At 37.5% G+C, this 20,830-nt stretch overlaps 2 protein-coding genes across 3 annotated transcripts; one reads left to right on the forward strand and one right to left on the reverse strand.

Moving 5' to 3' along the window:
• Positions 1-2,758: 2,758 nt before the first annotated feature.
• On the reverse strand, positions 2,759-15,585 carry rpap3 (RNA polymerase II associated protein 3). Of its 2 annotated transcripts, none has more exons than XM_027023014.3 (17): positions 15,160-15,585; positions 14,098-14,270; positions 13,854-14,000; positions 13,622-13,732; positions 13,156-13,283; positions 12,894-13,015; positions 12,622-12,692; positions 12,377-12,514; positions 12,048-12,175; positions 11,682-11,803; positions 11,300-11,370; positions 10,855-10,941; positions 10,286-10,515; positions 9,717-9,930; positions 9,497-9,594; positions 8,764-8,864; positions 2,759-7,640 (listed from the first exon to the last, which is right to left on the reverse strand). In XM_027023014.3, exons 2-17 carry the CDS (start codon positions 14,248-14,250, stop codon positions 7,555-7,557), a joined length of 2,007 nt encoding a protein of 668 aa, XP_026878815.2. In that variant the 5' UTR covers positions 14,251-14,270; positions 15,160-15,585; the 3' UTR covers positions 2,759-7,554. The 2 variants fall into 2 exon arrangements, with proteins under 2 accessions (XP_026878815.2, XP_026878814.2); XM_027023013.3 differs by having other exon boundaries at positions 11,279-11,370.
• A 121-nt stretch (positions 15,586-15,706) lies between these two features.
• Positions 15,707-19,086, forward strand: atp23 (ATP23 metallopeptidase and ATP synthase assembly factor homolog). Its single transcript, XM_027023015.3, has 6 exons — positions 15,707-15,960; positions 16,603-16,648; positions 16,756-16,837; positions 17,172-17,309; positions 17,423-17,506; positions 18,259-19,086. Exons 1-6 carry the CDS (start codon positions 15,810-15,812, stop codon positions 18,460-18,462), a joined length of 705 nt encoding a protein of 234 aa, XP_026878816.2. The 5' UTR covers positions 15,707-15,809; the 3' UTR covers positions 18,463-19,086.
• Positions 19,087-20,830: the final 1,744 nt, after the last annotated feature.

Below are 20,830 nucleotides of genomic sequence, written 5' to 3' on the forward strand. Positions count from 1 at the left end.
GTATAATAATTTATATGACTACTTTTGCTTCAACTTGAGTCATTATTTTAAAGTAACAGTACTAGTACAGTTTTTGGCTACTCTACCTTTACAAGCAGTTTCACCTTGAGTTCACTTTTGCCAACATCTTGTTACATCATGCTTTGTATTCATGGGCAGGAATGTTAGGTGGATCCAAAAAATAGACAAAACAAACAAACAAACAAAAATTGTTCGTATTGTGGTGGTGTTTCATGAGTTTTGACTATATGCATGTTTAACAGCTACAGGTGTTGTGTCTTGAATTGTGACTAATGAACCTTTAAAGAATTAAAGAATAATTCACATTTTCTTTACATAACAATAAAATAACCTCTTATGAAATATCTGTATGAAGATTCTTTTGTGTGATCCCCTGACATGCTGAGCAATGTTCGAGATATGCTAAACTGAAATCCACTTCTTCAGATTATGAACCCCTGTCTGTCTGTTTGCTGGGAGACATTCACACTACAGATAAGTAAGGGTGATTCAGAAGAATAAAACATTTTATTATTCTGCTTATGATGAGAATGACTTCTAAATATACAAATAAAATATTGTGAATTGTATATTTAGCTTTGTTTATTCTGTGTGGAATTTTTGGTATTAGACATAGGGTTAGGTTGAGGGATGCTGTGCATGTTGTGAAATGTCAACATTGCTGGCCAACAATTAAAATTAAATAAATCTTTTAGACATGAAAAGTAATCTACAGCAATATCTATTCAGTAAAAGAACTATCACAAACGTATTTCAGTGCTTGATAACAGAAACTGACATGAATAGTGTTAAATAAGTAATAAACATTTAGCACTCACAGCACGGTCATACAAAAACACAAAACCTATACAACTGATATTTTTAGATATTTTTTTATACACAGATATTTTTAGAATAATGGTAACCAGTAGCCTTAGCTACTGGAAACAAGCTAACATTATCCCAACTGCAACATCACAGTAAAGTGTGAAATGTGATTCAGAATGTTACCGTAAGTAATCAAATGTTTATCCTTGCTTTATCTTGTGCTCAGCCTAATTCTTTCTTTTTAGCTTGCTGTACTTAATTTGTCTTTAATACTTTAATACAATTTTTTTCATTTATGGTGGGTGTTTATCCTCCATTGCTTTTACAGGGTCCTGAAGCTGCTCACTGATTCCAATTGACCAAGTGAGAGCATACACAACCAGTGATTGACACTGTCACACATCTCCTGGTTCTGAATGGTTGCACAGTGGATTTTTGCAAGTGGCATTAGGAAAACTAGGTGGAACCAGAAAAGCCTGATTTTTTTCACAAATTATCTGTCTCATATTATACTGTCAGGACATAGTGACAGTTTTGGCAATTATGACAAAAAGTTATTTTTATACAGGTTATCTACTGCTGCCTTAAACAATGCATACAGATTTGTCTGGTAAACAATCATATCAAAGTGTCTGAAATGGGACTTGCTTCCATTATCAAGTAAATATTTCAATAAGCTTCCATCCACAAAGTAAATGCTATGCTGGTCCTGAAATGTAGGTGGGAGTCCTTTATAAGCAATATCTTTTAACTTCCAGACCCCATGTCTCCTTTCCTGATTTTAGACACCAGCCTCAGTCTCTTTTAGTGCTTTGCCCTCATCTCCTATTGCATAACTCTCTTCTTCTTCTGACTCTGAGCCAGGGGTACCAGCAGAAAATTTCCATGGGGTAGCCAGTGATTTTCATAGGGTGGCACAAACACTATAATGCCAGGTGAATACTGACAAACACTGACATTAACATTTATCTAGAAATGTATGTTGTTGCTGATTGAAATAAATGTCTTCATAATTTAGATATTTATGAAAATAATATCTAAATTATAAAAATGTGGAATTTTCTCAACATTCTTGTGAACTACTCTTGTGAACAATATCTGTGAAAATGTATAAAAAATGCTTGTCTCCACATGGTTTATTTAATTCATATTAATTTTATATCCTACAAACAGGAAGTTAATATTGTTATGATGAGTAATAATCTTACCTGGTGGTCCAGCAAACTTGCTAGGTGCTGCCCCCTGCCAATCACCCTTCCCTGTTGTGCTCCTCCTCTCCCTCAAGATCATCAATGGTACCAGTGTGTTCTATCTGAAGTGTTTTTCCTGCTCTAAGCCTCTTCTTGCTCTTATATCTTTTTGCTGACTTCCTCATATTGTCTCTCCAGTGTTTCTTCATTATGTTCATACCCCATGTATTTGTCTTGGCTCTGCCCTGCCTCATCACTTCTGCTCCAATCATGCTGTGTAGCTTTCTTTGAAAAAAAAGCTTGCTATATTGACACCTGGCCTCTATATGCTACCCTAATTCAATAAAAGTAAAGCAAATTGGAGATGCATGTCACATAACACCATTAATGACCATTAACACCATGTTTTAAAAGAGAACAGGACGATTGCATGCACATATATAAAAGCAATCATGTATACAGTAGGTTAGATGGTGGGTGCTTTATAACAATTGTAATCACTGGACATCTTGTGTATGTGAGTCCACAGAATTAATCACCTGGTCATATAAAATCAGTTTCTTGGTGAGTATTATATCAGCAGATGCATGCCCTGTTACTTTTATATGTGCAGCAGGTTCTGAATGCACCAAACTGAACCTAGTTTTGGGGTGAATACTAATTTCTGGGTAAGTTGATAAAGTCTGCCTGCTTTCATTATAAAATATGTACATAAAAATATATACAAGTAACAAAGAAACTGCTTCACACAAGTTTTATATATGCAGACATCTAAAAGAATTTTAGAATCAGAGTTTTCTGAGCACACTTCATTTGGCTTTATTTGAAGCTACCTTTTATTAGAAGAAACAGAAAACAGACCTGCAAGATGGTGTATGAAAATATCTGACTTAAGGAACATGATGTAATAATAATACACACACACAAAAACATGAGAAGAAAACAATGTCAAGAACCCTTTTTAGGAAATAAAGACCTTCATACCTGCCAGGGAATCTTCACAACCACAGGTTCTAGATCTAAGGAGGCATGCTGGGCAGATTCACTACTGAGTGTGAATTTCAAAGTTATCATCAATACCTGCCCTGTGGGAAGGTGTTGGTGATACACTATAAGGTGTGATGTCACGATCCCTCATGCAGAAAGTGTGCTTAAGCTTTGCAAGGGAAACCACAGGATCCCTCATTTGACCAGAACCTGCAGAAGTCAGCCTGTCCAAGTCACTATTCCACACCTCATTATCAGCTCTTGAGCCTTGAAGCAGCATGAAGTGGCCTTGCCACATGTGAAGGTTTTGACCTGGGATTCAGCAAATACAGCAGCAGGTTCTTAATGGACTCCTCTGCAAAAAGGTGAATAAGTTTGGAAAGATAATGGATACAAATTGATGCACAGTTCCTTGTCCCTGACCTTTCTAGATTGGAATCAGAGAAACACCTCCTGGACTAGTTGTTTTTCTGAGGACTTTAGCTACTAGACCTGTTATACCTCATGCATGGTCATGTATGGTGTATTCAGGTATTCCAGCTGTTTCATAGCAGAGTCTTTGACTGGAATCGATAAGACCCACATTTTCCTCTGCTACATGTGACCTCATTAGTGGTGTCATCCTCAGTGATACAGACTGCAGTGACACTATTAGCATCTCCCTCATGCACTCCTGCAGAATCTTCTCTGCCAGCATTTGTAACACTGTTAGAGAGCCTGATATCTGATGGGACCATTTCCATAATCCATTTTCAGATGCTAGAATGGAATCTGATTAATCAGATTTGTTTATGAGTACAGTGAAAATGCCCTTCTCTATATTGAGTGCTATAATAAACAGCTGAAGCCTTTGCTTAGGACAGTCACTGAGACTCTTGATATGCTATTTCTGAAGTATCAGCCTGACTTGGGCCATTATGCTGACACAATGGCTAAAAAGGCAAGTAACAGGAAAGTAGTGTCAGAACATCTGGAAATCTCAGATGCTGCAGAATCAAGATGTATGGTCAAATCAGATGAAAGAACTGTAGAAACGGCTGACCAGCAAGTAGCCAATTGCAGTAGTCTAACTTTGAGATCACAAGAGAGTGCACAAGCACCTGGGCAGCTTTCTGTGAGAGAAAGGACCGAATTCTTCGTATGTTACAAAGGAGCAATCTGCAAGACCGCGTTAAATTTGAAATGAGTTGAGAATGACAACTGGTTGTCCAAAGTTATGCCCAGGCTATGGGCAGCATCAGATGGTGATACCAGTGAGTTCTCGGAGGAAACTATGAGGTCATGGTAAGGGTTGGGAGTACCTGGAATGAACAAAAGCTCGGTGACCACCAGAGCAAAAAGCTTACCATTAGATGTTAAATCATAACATTCATTCCATGGGGTTCTAAAGTTCTGAGAGGGTAGATCATTTGTTTTTCTACAAGTTAGCATTAGCATGTACACTTGAGTGTGTTTTAAATGTTTTTGTCTCGTTGGTTGCTTAGTGGATCCTTACAAAAGGTTAGTCTCTGGCTAATATTATACTTAAATACTTTAAAATCCTCCAAGATAATAAAAGAAAAAAAAATCATGATAACTGAGCACCCAAGGAATAATTTGTCATAAGACCAATAAATGCATCATCTGTGACTTCTAGTTATGAAAATATTCACATTTTCATAATTTTCTGGAGGAAGTCTGCAAAAGCACTAAAAGTCTATGTAAAGGATATAGTTTTTGCAGGGCTTGGAATGTGAAGAGTTGTTGCAAATAGGAACGAGTGTGTCTGTAGATTTATAACAAATGGTGGTAATTAAACCAGAATTTTAAGACTTAATGAAATCCTAAAAAGGTTTATTCGCATGATAGGATGTACTGTATGCCATGTGTATAGTAGAGCTGTGTGGAACATTGAGAAGGAAGAAATAAACAGTTGGAGCTTTTCAAATGTGCATGTAGCAGTACCAAAAGTGTATCTCAGAAATACTAAGGGTACAGGTCAGGTATATTGTTCAAAAATGCTTCTCAGCAAATCCAAAAAAGAGATTTGCATAGGATGGTGCCATTTTTGCAGCTGTACTAACTATTGGGGTTAGTAGTAGTATAAAGTTAATACAAGTGCAGACAGTCTTAATATCTGTGGGTGACGAGTCAAAAGAGTCGTGCCCAGAATTGAGGTGGATTTGTAATGTTATTGGAGTAATTGTAGCAGGTGATTTTTTCCAAGTAGAAAGGGGGAGGACAAAATCTTGATTAATGGCTCTGTGTTTGGATATGTGTATATTTATTTTAATAAGGAAATGTTTGGATAATGGGAAAATGTTTTAAATGATAGGCTTTATTTTGAACCACAGGGGAGAAATATTATGAGTTATTTACGTATCCGGAATGGTCCGGTCTAAGGGGCAAAGACTATATATAAGGAGCGGTGTTGGGAGGTAGGAGAGAGACACACGTTGATTGAATGTCATAACTGGAATGCATGTTAAGTTACCTTTATTTTGGTTTATTCTTTTTTGTTGTTGTTGACTACTAAATTAATTTTTTTTTTTTCCCTTTGGCAGTTTTTTTGGAATTTAATTTATTTTTGTCTGCTTACGGCATCATGCCCCTGTCACTGGACATTTTTGGGAAAATAAATAATTTGCATAACTACTACCTGAATCGCCTTCTGTTTGATCTGCCCCGCTATCCTGTTATAGCACCCAAGAAAATCAAGCAAGCGCCAGGACTGTCTCCTAAAGAGGATGCAGCTATAGGATCAGGTCACCACCAGTGCGGAGCTTACTCAGGAATGGCAGAAAGCAGGTGTGAGTGCATCTGCATGCACAATGAGGCAAAGGCTTTTGGAGGATGGCTTGGTGTCAAGTAGGGCAGCAAAGAAACCACTTCTCTCCAAAAAAAAAACATCAAAGACAGACTGCAGGAAGTATAAGGATTGGCCTGCAGAGGACTGGGGTAAAGTTATTTTCTCTGATGAAGCCCCCTTCAGACTGTTTGGGAAATCTGGACAAATGATTGTCTGGAGAAGAAAAGGTAAGCGCTACCCTGAGTCATGCCAACAGTGAGGTATCCTGAGACCAGAGACCATTCATGTGCGTTTATTCAAAATTTTGCCCAAGAACATTGCCATGAATAAGGAATGGTATCAAAACGTCCTCAAAGCGCAACTTCTCCCAATGATCCAGGAGCAGTCTGGTGATGAACAATGCCTTTTCCAGCATGACAGAACACCATGTCACAAGACAAAAGTGATAAGCAAGTGGCTCAGTGCACAAAACATTGAAATTTTGGCTCCATGGCCAGGAAACTCCCCAGACCTCCATCCCATTGAGAACCTGTGGTCAATCCTCAAAAAGAGGGTGGACAAACAAAAACACAGAAACTGTGATCAACTCCAAGCAATGATTAGGCAAGAATGGGTTTTCATCAGTCAAGATTTTGCCCAGAAGATGATGTCCAGCATGCCAAGGCAAATTGCAGAAGTCTTAAAAAAGAAGTGTCTTTGCTTAAACTGGATGTGTTTGTCAATAAAAAGTGAAAACTTATGAAATGCTTATAAGTGTAGTTCACTATACCATACAAACATCTGACAAAAGGAGCTAAAAAAAACAAAACAAAACCTGAGGCAGTAAACTTTGTGAAAACCTGGGATATAATTTCTGTTGGGCAGGAACAAGCAGATACAATAGAACATCCAGGATTGTTTCCTTATGAATTTTGGGGAGAAGACAGAAATGGCTAGTGATGATCATCTATAGTAAGATTCCATACAGAATCATGGAGGTGTCCTGTTGAAATAGCATGAATAATGGACTGAATAGAGGACTGTAATTGTGAGGTGATGTCAGCTGTTCTGCCTATAAAGTCTGGTATCAGAAAGCTGTGCAATTGCTTCCTTTCTGCAAAGGACCTTTTCCAAATGACAAATCCATCCTTAACAGCTGGTTTAATAACAGTGCCTTCTGTTTAAATTTGTAAGTGCAGGGTTTTTCAATTGGTTTGTTGAACTTTTTTATATAATGTGATCTGAAATAAACAATGAATTGCAGAACAGATCTGATGAGCCAAAATCACTCCTGAAGCCTTTAACAAAGTTCGACAGACACCTTTTGCCATCTACTGTCCTTAAACACATCTGAACTTTTTTCTTCTCTAAAGAAAACTCAATTATCCTAGATTCTTTTTTGTGAAACTTGACAGTTTTCCACCTTGCTATTTCATTCAGGAAGAACAGATCATTTTTAGTTTAATTGAAGTAACACATTCTTATGAGAGATAGTGCATGCACAACCACTGCCCAAAATGTTAAAGGAAGTGTATATTCATTTTAATTGCTTCAAATTAAAATAAAAAGTGAGGAACAACTTTCTTTTGCATCCTTTTGGGTGTAAAATACCTTTTCAGAGTTACTGACAACTTCAATTTGGAAGTTAAATGGAAGAAGTCATTGTAGAATATTAGCAATATGACTGCTGTACAGTCAGATACACTTGGTATCTTCAGTTTTAGTTTTCTGATGGCCACTGATACAGAGGCGAGTGCAGTGAATCCCTCCTGAAGACCGAGGTTATACTCCATATTTCTTCTTTAGGGCTTGGACTGAGACATCATTCAGCCCAGCGTGTGAAACACACTCAAATAACTCCTGTAACACTGAGAGAAAAAAGGAAAACTCACTTTTACGGAAAAGTAAAGAAATGTAATACAAACATTTAACTTGTTATAAATAGAATACATGGCACAAGACGTGCATTTGCATCAGCAACCAATGTGTCATTTGCCAAAAATAATTTAGAATGTATTGTTATTGGTTTGACATTAGACTTTTGGCTGATAATTACAATTTTCTTCTATCAACAGATTAAGCTTTTTGTTTAATTTAGACTTTTCTGTTTAGTTTTTAATACAACAGTTCTAAGAAACTAGATACAAAGAAAAAAAGCTAATAATCAGCAATGGTTAGTTTTATTTTCCACTTTTTAATTCCACTTTGTGTTAAAAACAATGCATAATTACAATAATTGTAAATTAATATAAATTATTACTGTAAAAGTCTGATTTAGCTGTGACATGGCTATGTAAAAAAATAAATTTTTAGAGTAACATGTTTTACACCCACTGCACTTCATTTATATATATATATATATATCTCAATGAAAGAGAGAGAGAGAGAAAGAAACTAATGAAGGAGAAAGTCATTGGCAATAATTTATTATAATTTAGTAATTGATTAATAACAACTTGTCAAAAATAAAGTATTATTACTTTATTGATTGTAAGCCTACATTCTGTAATGTGTAGCTTTAACTTGTCATTCCTACAGACGTAAACAGAAACTCGATATGTAATTAAAATTCACTGACAGTATGACTGGCCTTGATCACAGATTACCATGTTTGGAAACATGTAATATTAAAGTACAAAGTATGCTGGGAATATAAATGCAATATAAATGCATAAAGTACCCTATGACAGACTTACCCCATGACAGATTATTGCCATATCGGCTATTATAAAGACAGTGGGGATGTGTGTAGCTTGAGGTCCACACGTTTGTACAACATGAAGACTACTAGTGCTAAGAAACAAACCTCTCATTTAGCAAACTACACACACAACCCAATTTTTTAATTTCTCCAGGCCAGCCAGTGATGAATGTGTCAGGTGGATGTTTGGTGAATGTGCATGGCTTGGACACCGGGGTCATGGGGTACAATACAACCAGAGAGGTTGAATGGTAATCTTGGGATATTATAAATATAAAGAAATAGAATACCTTTCTTTTCAGCAGACGACATAAACATGACAGCCATGTCAAATCTTTTCACACTTGACAAACTGTTCAGAATTGCCAATATGACCGATGGTTCCTCATTCCTTAAGACATTGAAAAAATAAAAGAAATATTAAGATTACATAATTAGACAGTACTTTTACTAGACAGTAATTTTACTACACATTTATAATACAACCCTAAAATAAAATTAAATATACAAAGTTGCCAGTTTACTAGGTAATAGCTAACGAACTGATGGCCTTTTTTCCTGTGAGCTACACCACTAAGCTGCGTTTCCAGTGGCCTCTTTTACAAAATACCAGTTAATTATTAATAGCAACTACACCACCACCACCACCACCACCACCACCACCACAACCAACAACAATGACAGGCGATGTATACATATTTTGTGTACACAACTATAAATCATCAGTGTATGTTTTGTTCATAAGGGCTTGCATAAACAATACTTATAAGTGCATACAGTGTAAATGTATATAAAAATCCAAAACCTGCTGTTCAGTAGTGTTGCAGGGTGGTACCAGGAATGGTGTATTGCAATTTACAGTAAAATGAATAGCAGCTTGTTAGGAAGAGTTATAGAGCAGGTGTACTTAATCAAGTAATCAATCACTGAACATAATGGTGTATGCTATTTAAACATATCTGTAAGGTAGTAAATGTTCCCCTGCAAGTCTGAATATAAATTTGAAATGGATACAATTCTTACTTGATGTAAAAGCTTTGAAGTACTTTCAAAATTTTATTAAGAATGTCCGGCTCCAGAGAGTTCTGGAAAATCTTCTGATAGGCATCAGGCTGAATTTGCTGAAATAAAACATTGAAAACACACCATTGTATTTGACCCAGTACAACAGAACTGGCTGTTTAAAAAGTATAAAATTAAGAACCAGCAACAAGACTTAGTAATGCTGAGAGGTGTTATCCACCTTCAAATATTTATATCTGGCTTCAGGCTGATCACCAATCTTCCTTAAATCTGCCTCTAGCTGAAAGCTGTTTGTAGGACATGGAGGGATGACTTCATGATTGACTGAAGAGGAAGATGAGGATGACGATGGTGAAGTTTGCTCCATGCAACCAGCAACTTTATCCTCTGTCTGTAATAATTTAGTTTTTTCAACAGAATTCCCATTTGCGCCTCTGTAAGCAAATAAAGAGGATGAGTTCAATATATACATGTTAACATATAATACACAGAGAATAATAGCAAATTAGTCAAGTAATCAAGTAAGCAAAGCAACCACTCACACAATATGGGAAATGGGTGAGAATAACATTTTTATAAATAGCAACCAAAATTCCCCTCATATTCCATGACTTGACCCAAACTTGATAAAATCCCCCAACTTTCCATGTGTGGAAGAGACTTTAAAATTCAATATTCCAGAAATTCCATGACCATTGGGACCCCTGCAATGCTTTTAAAAATGTTTTGAATGTTTTACTACAGTTGAGTTCACATGTAAAAGGTGATGAAACTGAATGAGGCCCATACTTGTCTGGAGGCAATGAGTGAAAGTCTGACAGCTGCTCCATTTTCTGGATCTTGGCAGAGGGAGAGGATGAGAGTGGAGAGGCCTCACCCTGAGCCTCTGAGTAAAGGCCTGGTATGGTGGCCACCAGCTCAGATGTGGAAGAGCTCCCAGGACCTGTGGTTCTCTGAGGAACCACTAAGGGGGTGAGCATTTCACCAACTTCCTCTATTTCTATTCTTTTCATTGGTTTCTATTGTATCAGAACAGAGACAGAACCAAGACAGAACAGATTCAGACATTCATATGCAAAGTGTCAAAGGTTGTCTCATTGTTTACATCGCTAAAACATTTTTCAACAGGTGCCTCTTCTGTCTCCTCTAGTAACTAGCAGGCTTGGTTACAGAGAGCCCCCTGAATGTACATGTAACTGCAGCCAGAATGCAAAATGTGTAAAAGGATTCAATGGAAAGATATCAGCTATAACAAGCTTCACTGAATAAAACAAGTAATACAGACCTTCAGGATTCATTTAAATGTATAAAAGCTGCTGAAATAGAGAAAAGCCTGTGATGATTTGGGACTGACTCACGGTAGATCTGAGATGTTCTGGTTTGTTGACTGGCTGAATTGTTCTTCTTGTGGCATCTGCTTGTTGCTGCCCACCAGCTGTCAAATCCTTATTAATATGCAAATACACAAGGCCACACAATTTTAATGACTATACAAGTATGGCACTGGCCTCTTTAGTAATCTCAAAAAGGCTCTAAGTAATGCTTCCATATTATTTCCTGTCATAGTCCAGCATTTGAAGGTACTAATAAAGAAAGTAAAAAGAGGAATTAAAACTAATTATATTATTCCTAATGTTCAGATAATTGAGCACACTGTGAATGTATAGATATGCACACATCACGGTTAAGTGAATTAACTAACTTTGATTATTTATAATTGCTTAAACAAACAAAAATATTTTTTCAGTATTACACAGTCCTAAAATTCAAAAACTGTGATACCACAGAAAGTCCAGAGGTTACCATGTTGAGTTTCTTAAGCTCTGACATCGCCTGCTTGTTTCCAGGTTCAAGTTTCAGCACTTGTTTAAAATCTTAACATGAACAACAAAAAGAACACAATTAGTGTGGCATATGGGTTTTGAACTACAGAATCATCAGTATCATTTTAGGACAATCCTTTCTTAAAACAAGCATAGTGCTATCAGGTCAGGTACCTTTCATCTTACATCCCAAGCACAGAGAGTCAAAACATTTTAAAAGTGTTCAGCGGTAAAAATCTGCTTAGTTGCTTTCCGTATTACTGCACACAATGCAAACCTTTAGAAACAATGGAATGAATGCTGAATTTTCTTGAATACTTATTGTTTACTTATACGGAATTACAGGCAGGTGGAACCCAGACCTTCCCTGGCTTCAGAGAGTCTCCCCAGAGCAGCTCTGGCTGTGGCACGCCTGGCGAAAGCTTTTGAGTAGGTGCTGTCCAGAGTGATGGCCTTGCTGCAGTCCTGCTCTGCCTCAGCATACCTAACCCACAAACAAGAGGAGATGCTCAGGCTGCATGCAAACGAGCATGAGAAAAAAAAGGATACATACCTCTCATGATATTTTCAATCACATGAAAATGCTATATTCTAATCTGATTACTCTAATTGAAATCTAATTTTGTGTAACTACAGAATTTTATGCATATTTAAAAACATAAATAATCAAAAGGTGAATTGTTCTGGGCAAATTTTACTTGATTGATGTCCACATGAGAAGCACATACCTCTCAAGCTTGAGGTAAGCCATGGCCCTGTTGGCAGCGAGCAGAGCATTAGTAGCGTCAGCCTCCATCCCTTTACTGTAGCATTCTACAGCTGCCTCATACTTCCCCTCTTTAAAATATGCGTTGCCCTACGAGAGTAGCCAACAGCAAAACACGGGTTTGACCAATACAGACTCTAAGTGTGCAAACAGTGGGGTTTCGTTATAGGTTCTTGCAAGCATGGTCTTGTAAGGGTGAGGATGCCTCATCATGGGGTTCCAGTACCAAGACCAACCCAAACTCATGACCATGGACCTTTGACTGAGGCCTTCATTCGGGTCTTCGCTCACCCGGTCTTTCTGCACCGCTGCCTCCTGACGTCTGAGCTGTTCCTGCGCCACGTAGTTTGGTTCTGAAGCCACAGCAAGCGGCACTTCTGGTACATGCTTCTTCACCTCATCGTCTTTCTGCCTTTGGGATGGTATGGCCTGAGAAGTAGAAAGCCGGCCAGATTAACAACTCAGCACAAGACTAGCTACTGTCTACAAGCACAGGAAGTAGTTACTGCAGGGTGGGCAGATGGGAGGGCACTAACCTGGTTCAGTTTCGTTATCTCGTTCTGGGCATCTAGATTTTCAGGGTCCAACTTCAGAACCATTTCATAATCTTGTAGAAATCAGATTAACGCAATGGGATGGCATTTTCTGACATGCTTCAATATTTTAATAAACAATTTACACAACCACAGAACGGCCTGCTGTATTCAGTAGGCCATATTCAAGAGACATGATAAGAACACAGCTTGGACTAGCATTTTCTCTAAGTTTCTATACATAAAACTGATGCTTAAAAGTTAACGGCCCTCACCTTCTAGAGCACCTTCAAGGTTCTGAAGGGCGAAACGAGCAGCCCCTCTTCGAGCATAAGCTTTGATATATTTGCTGTCCAGCGCTATAGCCAAGTTACAGTCAGACTCCGCAACCACATACCTACAACATACACACCAGCATGTCTGCAAATACTGGCAATGGTTAACCTGAATGTATTGGAAAATGCACTGACCACATTATCTTAAAAAATAAAGGACCATGATATGAAGAATGTAATAGAGTGTGAACACAGCTGTTACTTTTTAAGTCGGAAGAAGCACGTTGCTCGGTTGGTTGGCAGAACAGGGTTGTATGGGTCAGCAACCATCCCTCTGGAATAGCACTCGATAGCTGTGTCATAATTTCCCTCCTTAAAGAACTTGTTGCCCTGAGATACCATTTATTTTAAACATGGATTTTAACAATTAATATGCAAACTGCTCTTTGTGTGAAACCAAATCATTTTAAAGTGGCTCCATAGTCAGTTAAAACAAAAAATTATTTGTTCTCCCCAAATCTACTTTCTTATGACTGTTTTCTTCTTTACATTTTGCTGGAAAAATACCCTTATTTATATACTCCAAGTATCATAAATTTGGTAGTCTAGGTCATTGACTGATTTTTCAGAGCTCTGTGTACAAATTTCAAGAGAGAAAACACACACACACTCCTTAGTGCCAGTGCGCTGCAATTTTGGTCATTCAGAAACCTTAAATGTGTCCTTACTTTCTCCTTCTCTTTCATAGCTAGTTCTCTGTCCACCTGCACCTCTTCCAAGTCTGAGTCATTTGAATCAGCTGGGCTGTCTTCCTTGTCCACTGTCTCAAGGGCCTTATCCTGTGTTGTAACAAAGACACCATTCATTCTCAATGACAATGGGAACTTTGCACTTTTGGCACCAATTCCATGTTCTTAGACAGAATGCCAAAAGAGTCACAAAAGAAAAAAGGGGCATTACCACGTCAAATTTGTCCCAGGACTGGTAGTCATAAGATTTTATTCTCTGTGGTGGCTTCTGCTCCTCTTGTTGGCTCTTCTTGGCAGGGCCTTTGCTTTTGACCCTTTGTTTCTTGTAATCCTTGTTTCTCACAGGTGGGAGATTTTTCTGTGTTAATGAAAAACGCTCACGTTCACGGCTAAACGTGTCGATGATCAGGAGCAGCCAAAGAGTAGCCAAAGAGACGAGAAGGCAGAAAACGCACCTGAAGTTGCTCCAGGCTTCCTGTACGGAGCTCCTCATCCTTCACCTTTATGTCTGCCTCCCAGCTATCGAGCTCCTTCATGAAGTTATGGAGATCCTCTGCATTCTGACGCATTTGCATTTGCAGCTCGATGGCTTTACTACCCCCTGACATGATGCTGTGTTTCTCTCAATCTGAAATTTTGCAAATTAAGAAGTACATGGACTACATTAAGAAACAAATTTTACATGGTAACCAAGCCTAACCTTAACTTTATGTGAATTGTATTATTATTATTACACCCATTTTTATAATATGTAGAATTTAAAGGCCTAGTCTATAAGTAAAATATATTGTCCATAGCAGGAATGTTGTGACTTCCATGGGGGAAAAAGGCAGTAATTGATTTTTATAATGAGGAAGGTACAAGAGAAGATAAGAACTGCAAGGGGCTAACATTAAAGCATGGTTTCAGACTTTGTGTTAGTTTACAGTAATTTCCAGTCTTTAAAAACAAAGATTTATATATATATATATATATATATATATATATATATATATATATATATATATATATATATATATATATATATATATACACACACATACATAGAGAGAGAGAGAGAGAGAGAGAGAGAGAGAGAGAGAGAGAGAGAGAGAGAGAGAGAGCGAGAGAGAGAGAGAGAGAGAGCAATTCAGAAAGTCTTTGATCTGGAAACTTCTAAAGGTGTCAGTTAACATATATATGATATGATATGATATGATTTATGATAACTGTGGAAACTAGTCTTAAAACAACTGCATACTATATTACTAACTTAATATTACTAAAGCTGAGGTAATCAGTTAATTAAGGTCACACATTCATAACAAACAAATGGTGGATAAGTTGAAACGGAACGACACGAAAAATGGCTAGCGAGCTACGCTAGCTAATTCCTCCTACTCGCGTGGTAATAGTTTAATAGATGATCAAGAAATGAAACGTATACCGGTAAGAATATACGAGCTATATAGGTAGCGTTAATGTATGTCAAGTGATAGAAAAGCCATTGTTAATCCCTAAACAAAAACGTAACTTACCTATAAGTCAGCAGAGCTCAGTACTCATGTTGAAATGTTTGGGTTCAGCGCCATGACATCCAATTACCAGCAGTCTTTGCGTTTAAACAAAGATTCTAGCTAAGCCGAGATGGGGCAATGCTCCTAAATATTTAAAGCAACTGTGCTGTCTGCGTAAATGGGTTTGCCGCCTTGCGCCATTCACTTGAACCCCCACTCCCACCGGTTCCCCCTTTGTAGGAGAACAACAAACAAATCAACAAACTAAACAAATCTCAAACAAAGTTACTTTTCTTAAAATCGACTCGATATATTCATATTATGGTCAAAATAGCAACAGTCTTGCAATCACAAAAATGTAATCTAAATGTACTTTTAGCAAGAAATATACTTTTTTTCATTTGACATTTGACAATGTACGCCAGAAATACCACTGCCCGTCAAGTACCAACTACTGATTTCATGATTTTCTCTCTCTGTATCCGCCTTCCCTCGATCGCCCGCATTGTAAACTAGCGCTCACTTTAGCCTCTTCCCTCAAAGCTCTCTGGCTTCTAACGCCATTTCACCTTTTACCTTTCACCTCTTCACGTGACTGCAGAACCGAAAATGACCTCTCTTCAAGCTCACAACTGATAAATCTCCGATATCAGCGAACATTAAATGAACTGATGGATCAAACGAAAGAACAAGACGAGGATTATGGCTACAACTTATTCCCGGAAAGAAAGAAAAGCAAATACAAGAAAGGGTCCATTGGAGAAAGCCTGTTTACTTTCAACCATAAATGTCATATTATGCTGCAGTTTGCAATACAGACAAGTAAGCGAATTTGCTAGCTAGCTGGCTAGTTGTTTCTTACTATGTTTGCATTAGCTAACTAGCTGGCACATTTGATTGAGGAAAGATGGCAGTGTTTCCAACGTTGTATAAATAACACACCTGTCAATATGCGTTTTTCAAGAGCACCAACTCTTGCGAAGATTCTGTTATCCACGTTGTGGCTGATACAATTAGTGTCCAAAAACAGATTGCATATAGAGTATTGAATGTTTATTTATTATTATGACTGTCTATTTTAAGGAAGAGCATTTCTCTTAATGGAGAAGCAATGATTAACAATTGGAGGGCAGCTAACCTTCAGCCAAGCCAAGCTGGCCTTTTCCAGACATGCATTCATATAGATCTGCCCTTGAAGAACAATTACATTTCAAGATCACTTGTTTTAAACAATTCAAAGAAAGAGATAAGCTGCTCTGAAATATAAAATAAGAAAGAATACAGAAGAATATAGACATAGAATATAGCATGTCTGAATAAACATGACATCGGAAACAGAATACAGCATGTCTGAATGAACATGTCACCAGACATCATATAGTAGTTTCTATTGGCAGTGGTCACTTTTGTGGCCCCACAAAATGGAACTACACACCCATTCTGCTGCCTTTTATTTTTCTTCAGGTCCATATGCAAAGCTTCTTCTTGGAGCTATGAGGAACTCAGGCTGGTATGTGCCATTATTGCAGTCATTTGCTGCTTCAACCATCCACATTACAAGCCTCCTGAATGTAATGCGGTAACCCACTGACACTGGTTTGAATTGTGTTTCCTTAGCACAGTATACGAAGGCAGACATTTCTCCTGCGAAGATTGTGATGGAACTGTTAGTGGTGGATTCGATGCCACAACTTCTCAAGTAGGAGAATTTGTTACATTCCAAAAGAAAAAAAAACAATAAAAAAATCTATCCCAATATGATTTATGATGCATGTAAATCTTTTCTTTTACTTTGTAATTTGTAATAATAGTTCAGGAGAATGCTTCTTCGTAAATGAGGGCAAGAAACTATATATAAAGAACTCTTTGTTCTTAGCTTGCATTTTTACTCATGTGATCTGATCTAATCCAACCAACATTATTATAACAATGTTATACTTCTACTAATTATAATAATTTTGTCATTGTTGTTGTCATCTTGATATTTAATTGCTCTGAGGAAGCTTCTAAGAAAACATGGCCATCTTTTGCAGATTGTGTTATGTCAAAACAATATTCGCCAGCAAGCTCATATGAACAGGGTGGTCACGCATGAACTCATCCATGCCTTTGACCATTGCCGTGCACATGTGAACTGGTTCAATAACTTGAAGCACCTGGCCTGCTCTGAGGTGAGGGGGAACTTGCTGCTGTGAGAGTATTTTTCTGCTTATTGCATCAATCTTTCTGCAACAAGCTACCGAAACTGCTGTGGCAATCCAAGTGTTTGTTGTGATTTCCTCAGATTCGGGCAGCCAATCTCAGTGGAGACTGCTCCTTCATCAACGAACTGTCAAGATTAAATTTTGGCCTCAATCAGCACCATCAAGTAAAGTATCTATACTTTATGTACTTTAATTAACAATGTTTTTAAAAAAACTCATAATCATTAAAATTGTTTAAAAATTTTACAAGGAATTTATTCCTTCATAGGATTCAGAGTCCTTGGAATAGAGGAATAAATGTACTTTAATTAACAATTTAAAAAAAAAAGTCATAATCATTAAAATTGTTTAAAAATTTTACAAGGAATTTATTCCTTCATAGGATTCAGAGTCCTTGGAATAGAGGAATAAATAATACTTGACAACCATCATTACATTTCAATTCAGGTGGCTAGCCTAATAGTTATGTTTTAACTATATTGTTCCCCAAATTTGAAAACCTTTATATAGATGAATATAGTGTTACTGACACAATATAATGTTACAGTTTTTACCAGTTAGAAATGAATGACTATTAAATGGGCACAATGATGTTGTAGCTAGGATTGCTGTGAGGTAACAACTTCACGTTGCTTTTATCCCTCAATTAAACACATACAGAAAGACAAAAGCTGTTTACTTGTGTAGTTAAAAAACCCACATCATACCTGGATGTTGTTGTTACAATGTTGAGATTATCAGCATGCACCTATAAACACTCAGATGTAGATTACTGTATAAATGTGAGTACACAGCATGTTCATATGAACTGAAGGATTTAGTAATATGACAGGTATGTACATGTGCAATTATGTGACCCTAATATTTGGGGCCAAAAGAACTATGTGCTGCTGACTGTCTCTCCTTCCCTGTGCAGGAGTGTGTGCGTAGCCGGGCACTGCGTTCCATCCTCGCCGTGCGGAACATCAGCAGGGAGAAGGCGGAGAAAGTCGTCGACGAGGTGTTTGACAGCTGCTTCCATGACCATGCCCCCTTTGGCCGCATCCCCCACAGCAAGAAAGATGCCAAATTTGCCTACAGGGAATTTGAGAGCAGGGATCGATACTATGGGAACCTATAAGAGCAGCTACTGTATTAGAGGCAGGCTCATAATCCTCTGTTAACAGCGGGACATAACTCTGTTGTATGATAACTCATAAAGACACAATAGATCCATCCCACCTCATAATATTTAAGTTCTCATTGTGTATTTAATTCATTGTATGATTTGATTTATCGTACAGTGTATGACAGTGTATAGTGTTGTGGTAAATACATTTTTAATGGAAGGACCTAAAAGTCTAAGGGACAGATCATACAAAACATGGAAAATAATGATTTGATTTGCTTTATCCAAAGAAGGAATATTGCATAAAGGCAAGGCCTTTAATAGGGTGACTTTTACAATTGCTGTGATCAGTGTAATGTGGGCCAATGCATCCACTATGACTAAACTAGAAGTCAAGTCAAAATTTATTTATATATCACTTTTCACAACTGATGTCAAAAAGGCAGCGGAATGATTCATGGTATGTTTCACAGTTTATATATATAGTTTAAATATAATCTGATCAATATAATGTTTATACCAATATAATCTTTACTACAACACTGGCTTGTTTGTAGAAATTACATGGACAAAACTTGACAATGTAAAATGGTAAGAAACCACTGGATGGCCAATAAATGATGCGCAGGTTTTAAAGGGGTATTCGGGGATTTTTACAATGCTTTTTGTTTTGAAAACAAACTCCAGAACTTTTGCTATCAAAAAGGAGAAAAAAAAAATTAAGACAGCTTCTGCTTGTCTCTGGTGGCAAGCGCAACTGCTATGTGGTCTTTGCTCCGCGGGCAGTTCGGGACGATCTGTGAACCTGAATGACTCGAGTTAAGAACATTAGCCAACCTGGGTCTCTCAAAAGGTAACCAGACGTCTCAGTCAAATATCTCATAATTGAACTTGAGGTTCACACATCAGTGGCTAAAGAGGATGTAACTGCAGCTTTACGCATAACCTTTGTCCTAGTTCTTAAAGCCTGGAGAATACACAGGCCTACATCTTGACTTTTTTTTTAGCACACGATGGCAGGCAAAAACATGGGGGAGCCAATTTGTACGTTATTCTTGACATAACACGCTGGATTTGCCATTTGCCTGTTCGTTAACCTTAATGGGTTTGGAAACCACAGGAGATTCATTAGGGAGGATGGATTACCCCACCCCCCTCCCCTTACCAGCGACCAGCTTCTTGGCCTACCTCACACCCAGCGCTGCCGCGCCCTGTCATTGGCCACAGACGATGTGAGATACAGGCGGATGGCCGTCCACAGTGCGTAGCTTGTTGGCAATTAGCCTTTGTATCAAAGTTTTTTATTTTATTTTTTTTATTTTTTACTGCTGAGGACCTTTAGCAATTAAAAGCCACGAAATTCAAACATGCAATGAATTCATTGACTTTATGAGTTGGTGAAAATCAGTTAGCCTCCCACAGAAGACCGATCATCAGAGGTAGGACTATTATATTTTTATATAGGATAGTTTTCTCTGAATGTTTATTATATAAACTCTTTTACTTAGAACGCAACCTACATCACTTTATAGCAAATTTAGATTTTTTACTATTAGTAATATACTCTTACTAATGTCCTCAGTCCTGTTCTGAAGCGATATTTTGAACTGTAAATGTATTAACTGTGGGCATGATGTTACATAACACAGATGAATGGGAAAAAAACCAAAACATTAATCCTATGCTTGATGTTGGTAATTATAGTGACTCCATTTACCTTTATTTAGGTCTTCTTTAGGCGCTTTGCTTATATTCACATATATGAACGGTCACTTCTGGTTTAAGACTCTGCTGTTGCAATACAAACGTAATTATTTTATAATTAATTGCAACTCAAATTACATGTTGATAAGAAGCTAAGATTATAATATTGTATGAACAATTGGAACAATTTGGGAAACGTATGCTACATTATGATAAGAAATGCAGGACTGTTTTATTCCCCCTACATCTTAAGAGGGGTTTGAAGGTGGCATTAAACATTACAAGTAAATAATAATAAAAAACAATTCCAAAGACTAAATTCTATAAGCATAAATGCATATATATGAATATCCAGAATCAAGAAGAAAATAAATAAATCCAACTAAGCCTTTGCCACGAGGGGGCACTAAATGCTTATTTTTATCAGCACCCACTGTCATGTGTAGTCTTCCGTCAAATCCTGGTTTTACATTTGGCTGGTTTGATCCGTTTTTGTCAACCCCTCAAATGCACTCCTCATAGGCACCTTTTAATAAACATAAAAATCACCAGCAGACTACATATGTCACAGAATTAATAGTGTTTTGTATATAATGCATGACAGACACCTCTTGCCAGATTCAGGAAAAAATGCCTCGTAGAAAACACATGGTTTTTCAGTCTGAGGCATTTTGGC

Source organism: Electrophorus electricus, chromosome 4, assembly GCF_041902795.1.
Source record: "Electrophorus electricus isolate QZ-2024a chromosome 4, ASM4190279v1, whole genome shotgun sequence".
Classification (NCBI taxonomy): domain Eukaryota; kingdom Metazoa; phylum Chordata; class Actinopteri; order Gymnotiformes; family Gymnotidae; genus Electrophorus; species Electrophorus electricus.

Coding starts and splice junctions, on each gene's coding strand:
- rpap3 (XM_027023013.3), bottom strand. CDS start 14,250: ATGTCAGGGGGTAGTAAAGCCATCGAGCTGCAAATGCAAATGCGTCAG. Junction 12,515..12,621: donor AGATAACGAAACTGAACCAG/GTTAGTGCCCTC, acceptor TCTACTTCTCAG/GCCATACCATCCCAAAGGCA. Junction 9,595..9,716: donor CCAGATATAAATATTTGAAG/GTGGATAACACC, acceptor GTTTTATTTCAG/CAAATTCAGCCTGATGCCTA.
- atp23 (XM_027023015.3), top strand. CDS start 15,810: ATGGATCAAACGAAAGAACAAGACGAGGATTATGGCTACAACTTATTC. Junction 15,961..16,602: donor GCAGTTTGCAATACAGACAA/GTAAGCGAATTT, acceptor ATTTTTCTTCAG/GTCCATATGCAAAGCTTCTT. Junction 17,507..18,258: donor GCCTCAATCAGCACCATCAA/GTAAAGTATCTA, acceptor TTCCCTGTGCAG/GAGTGTGTGCGTAGCCGGGC.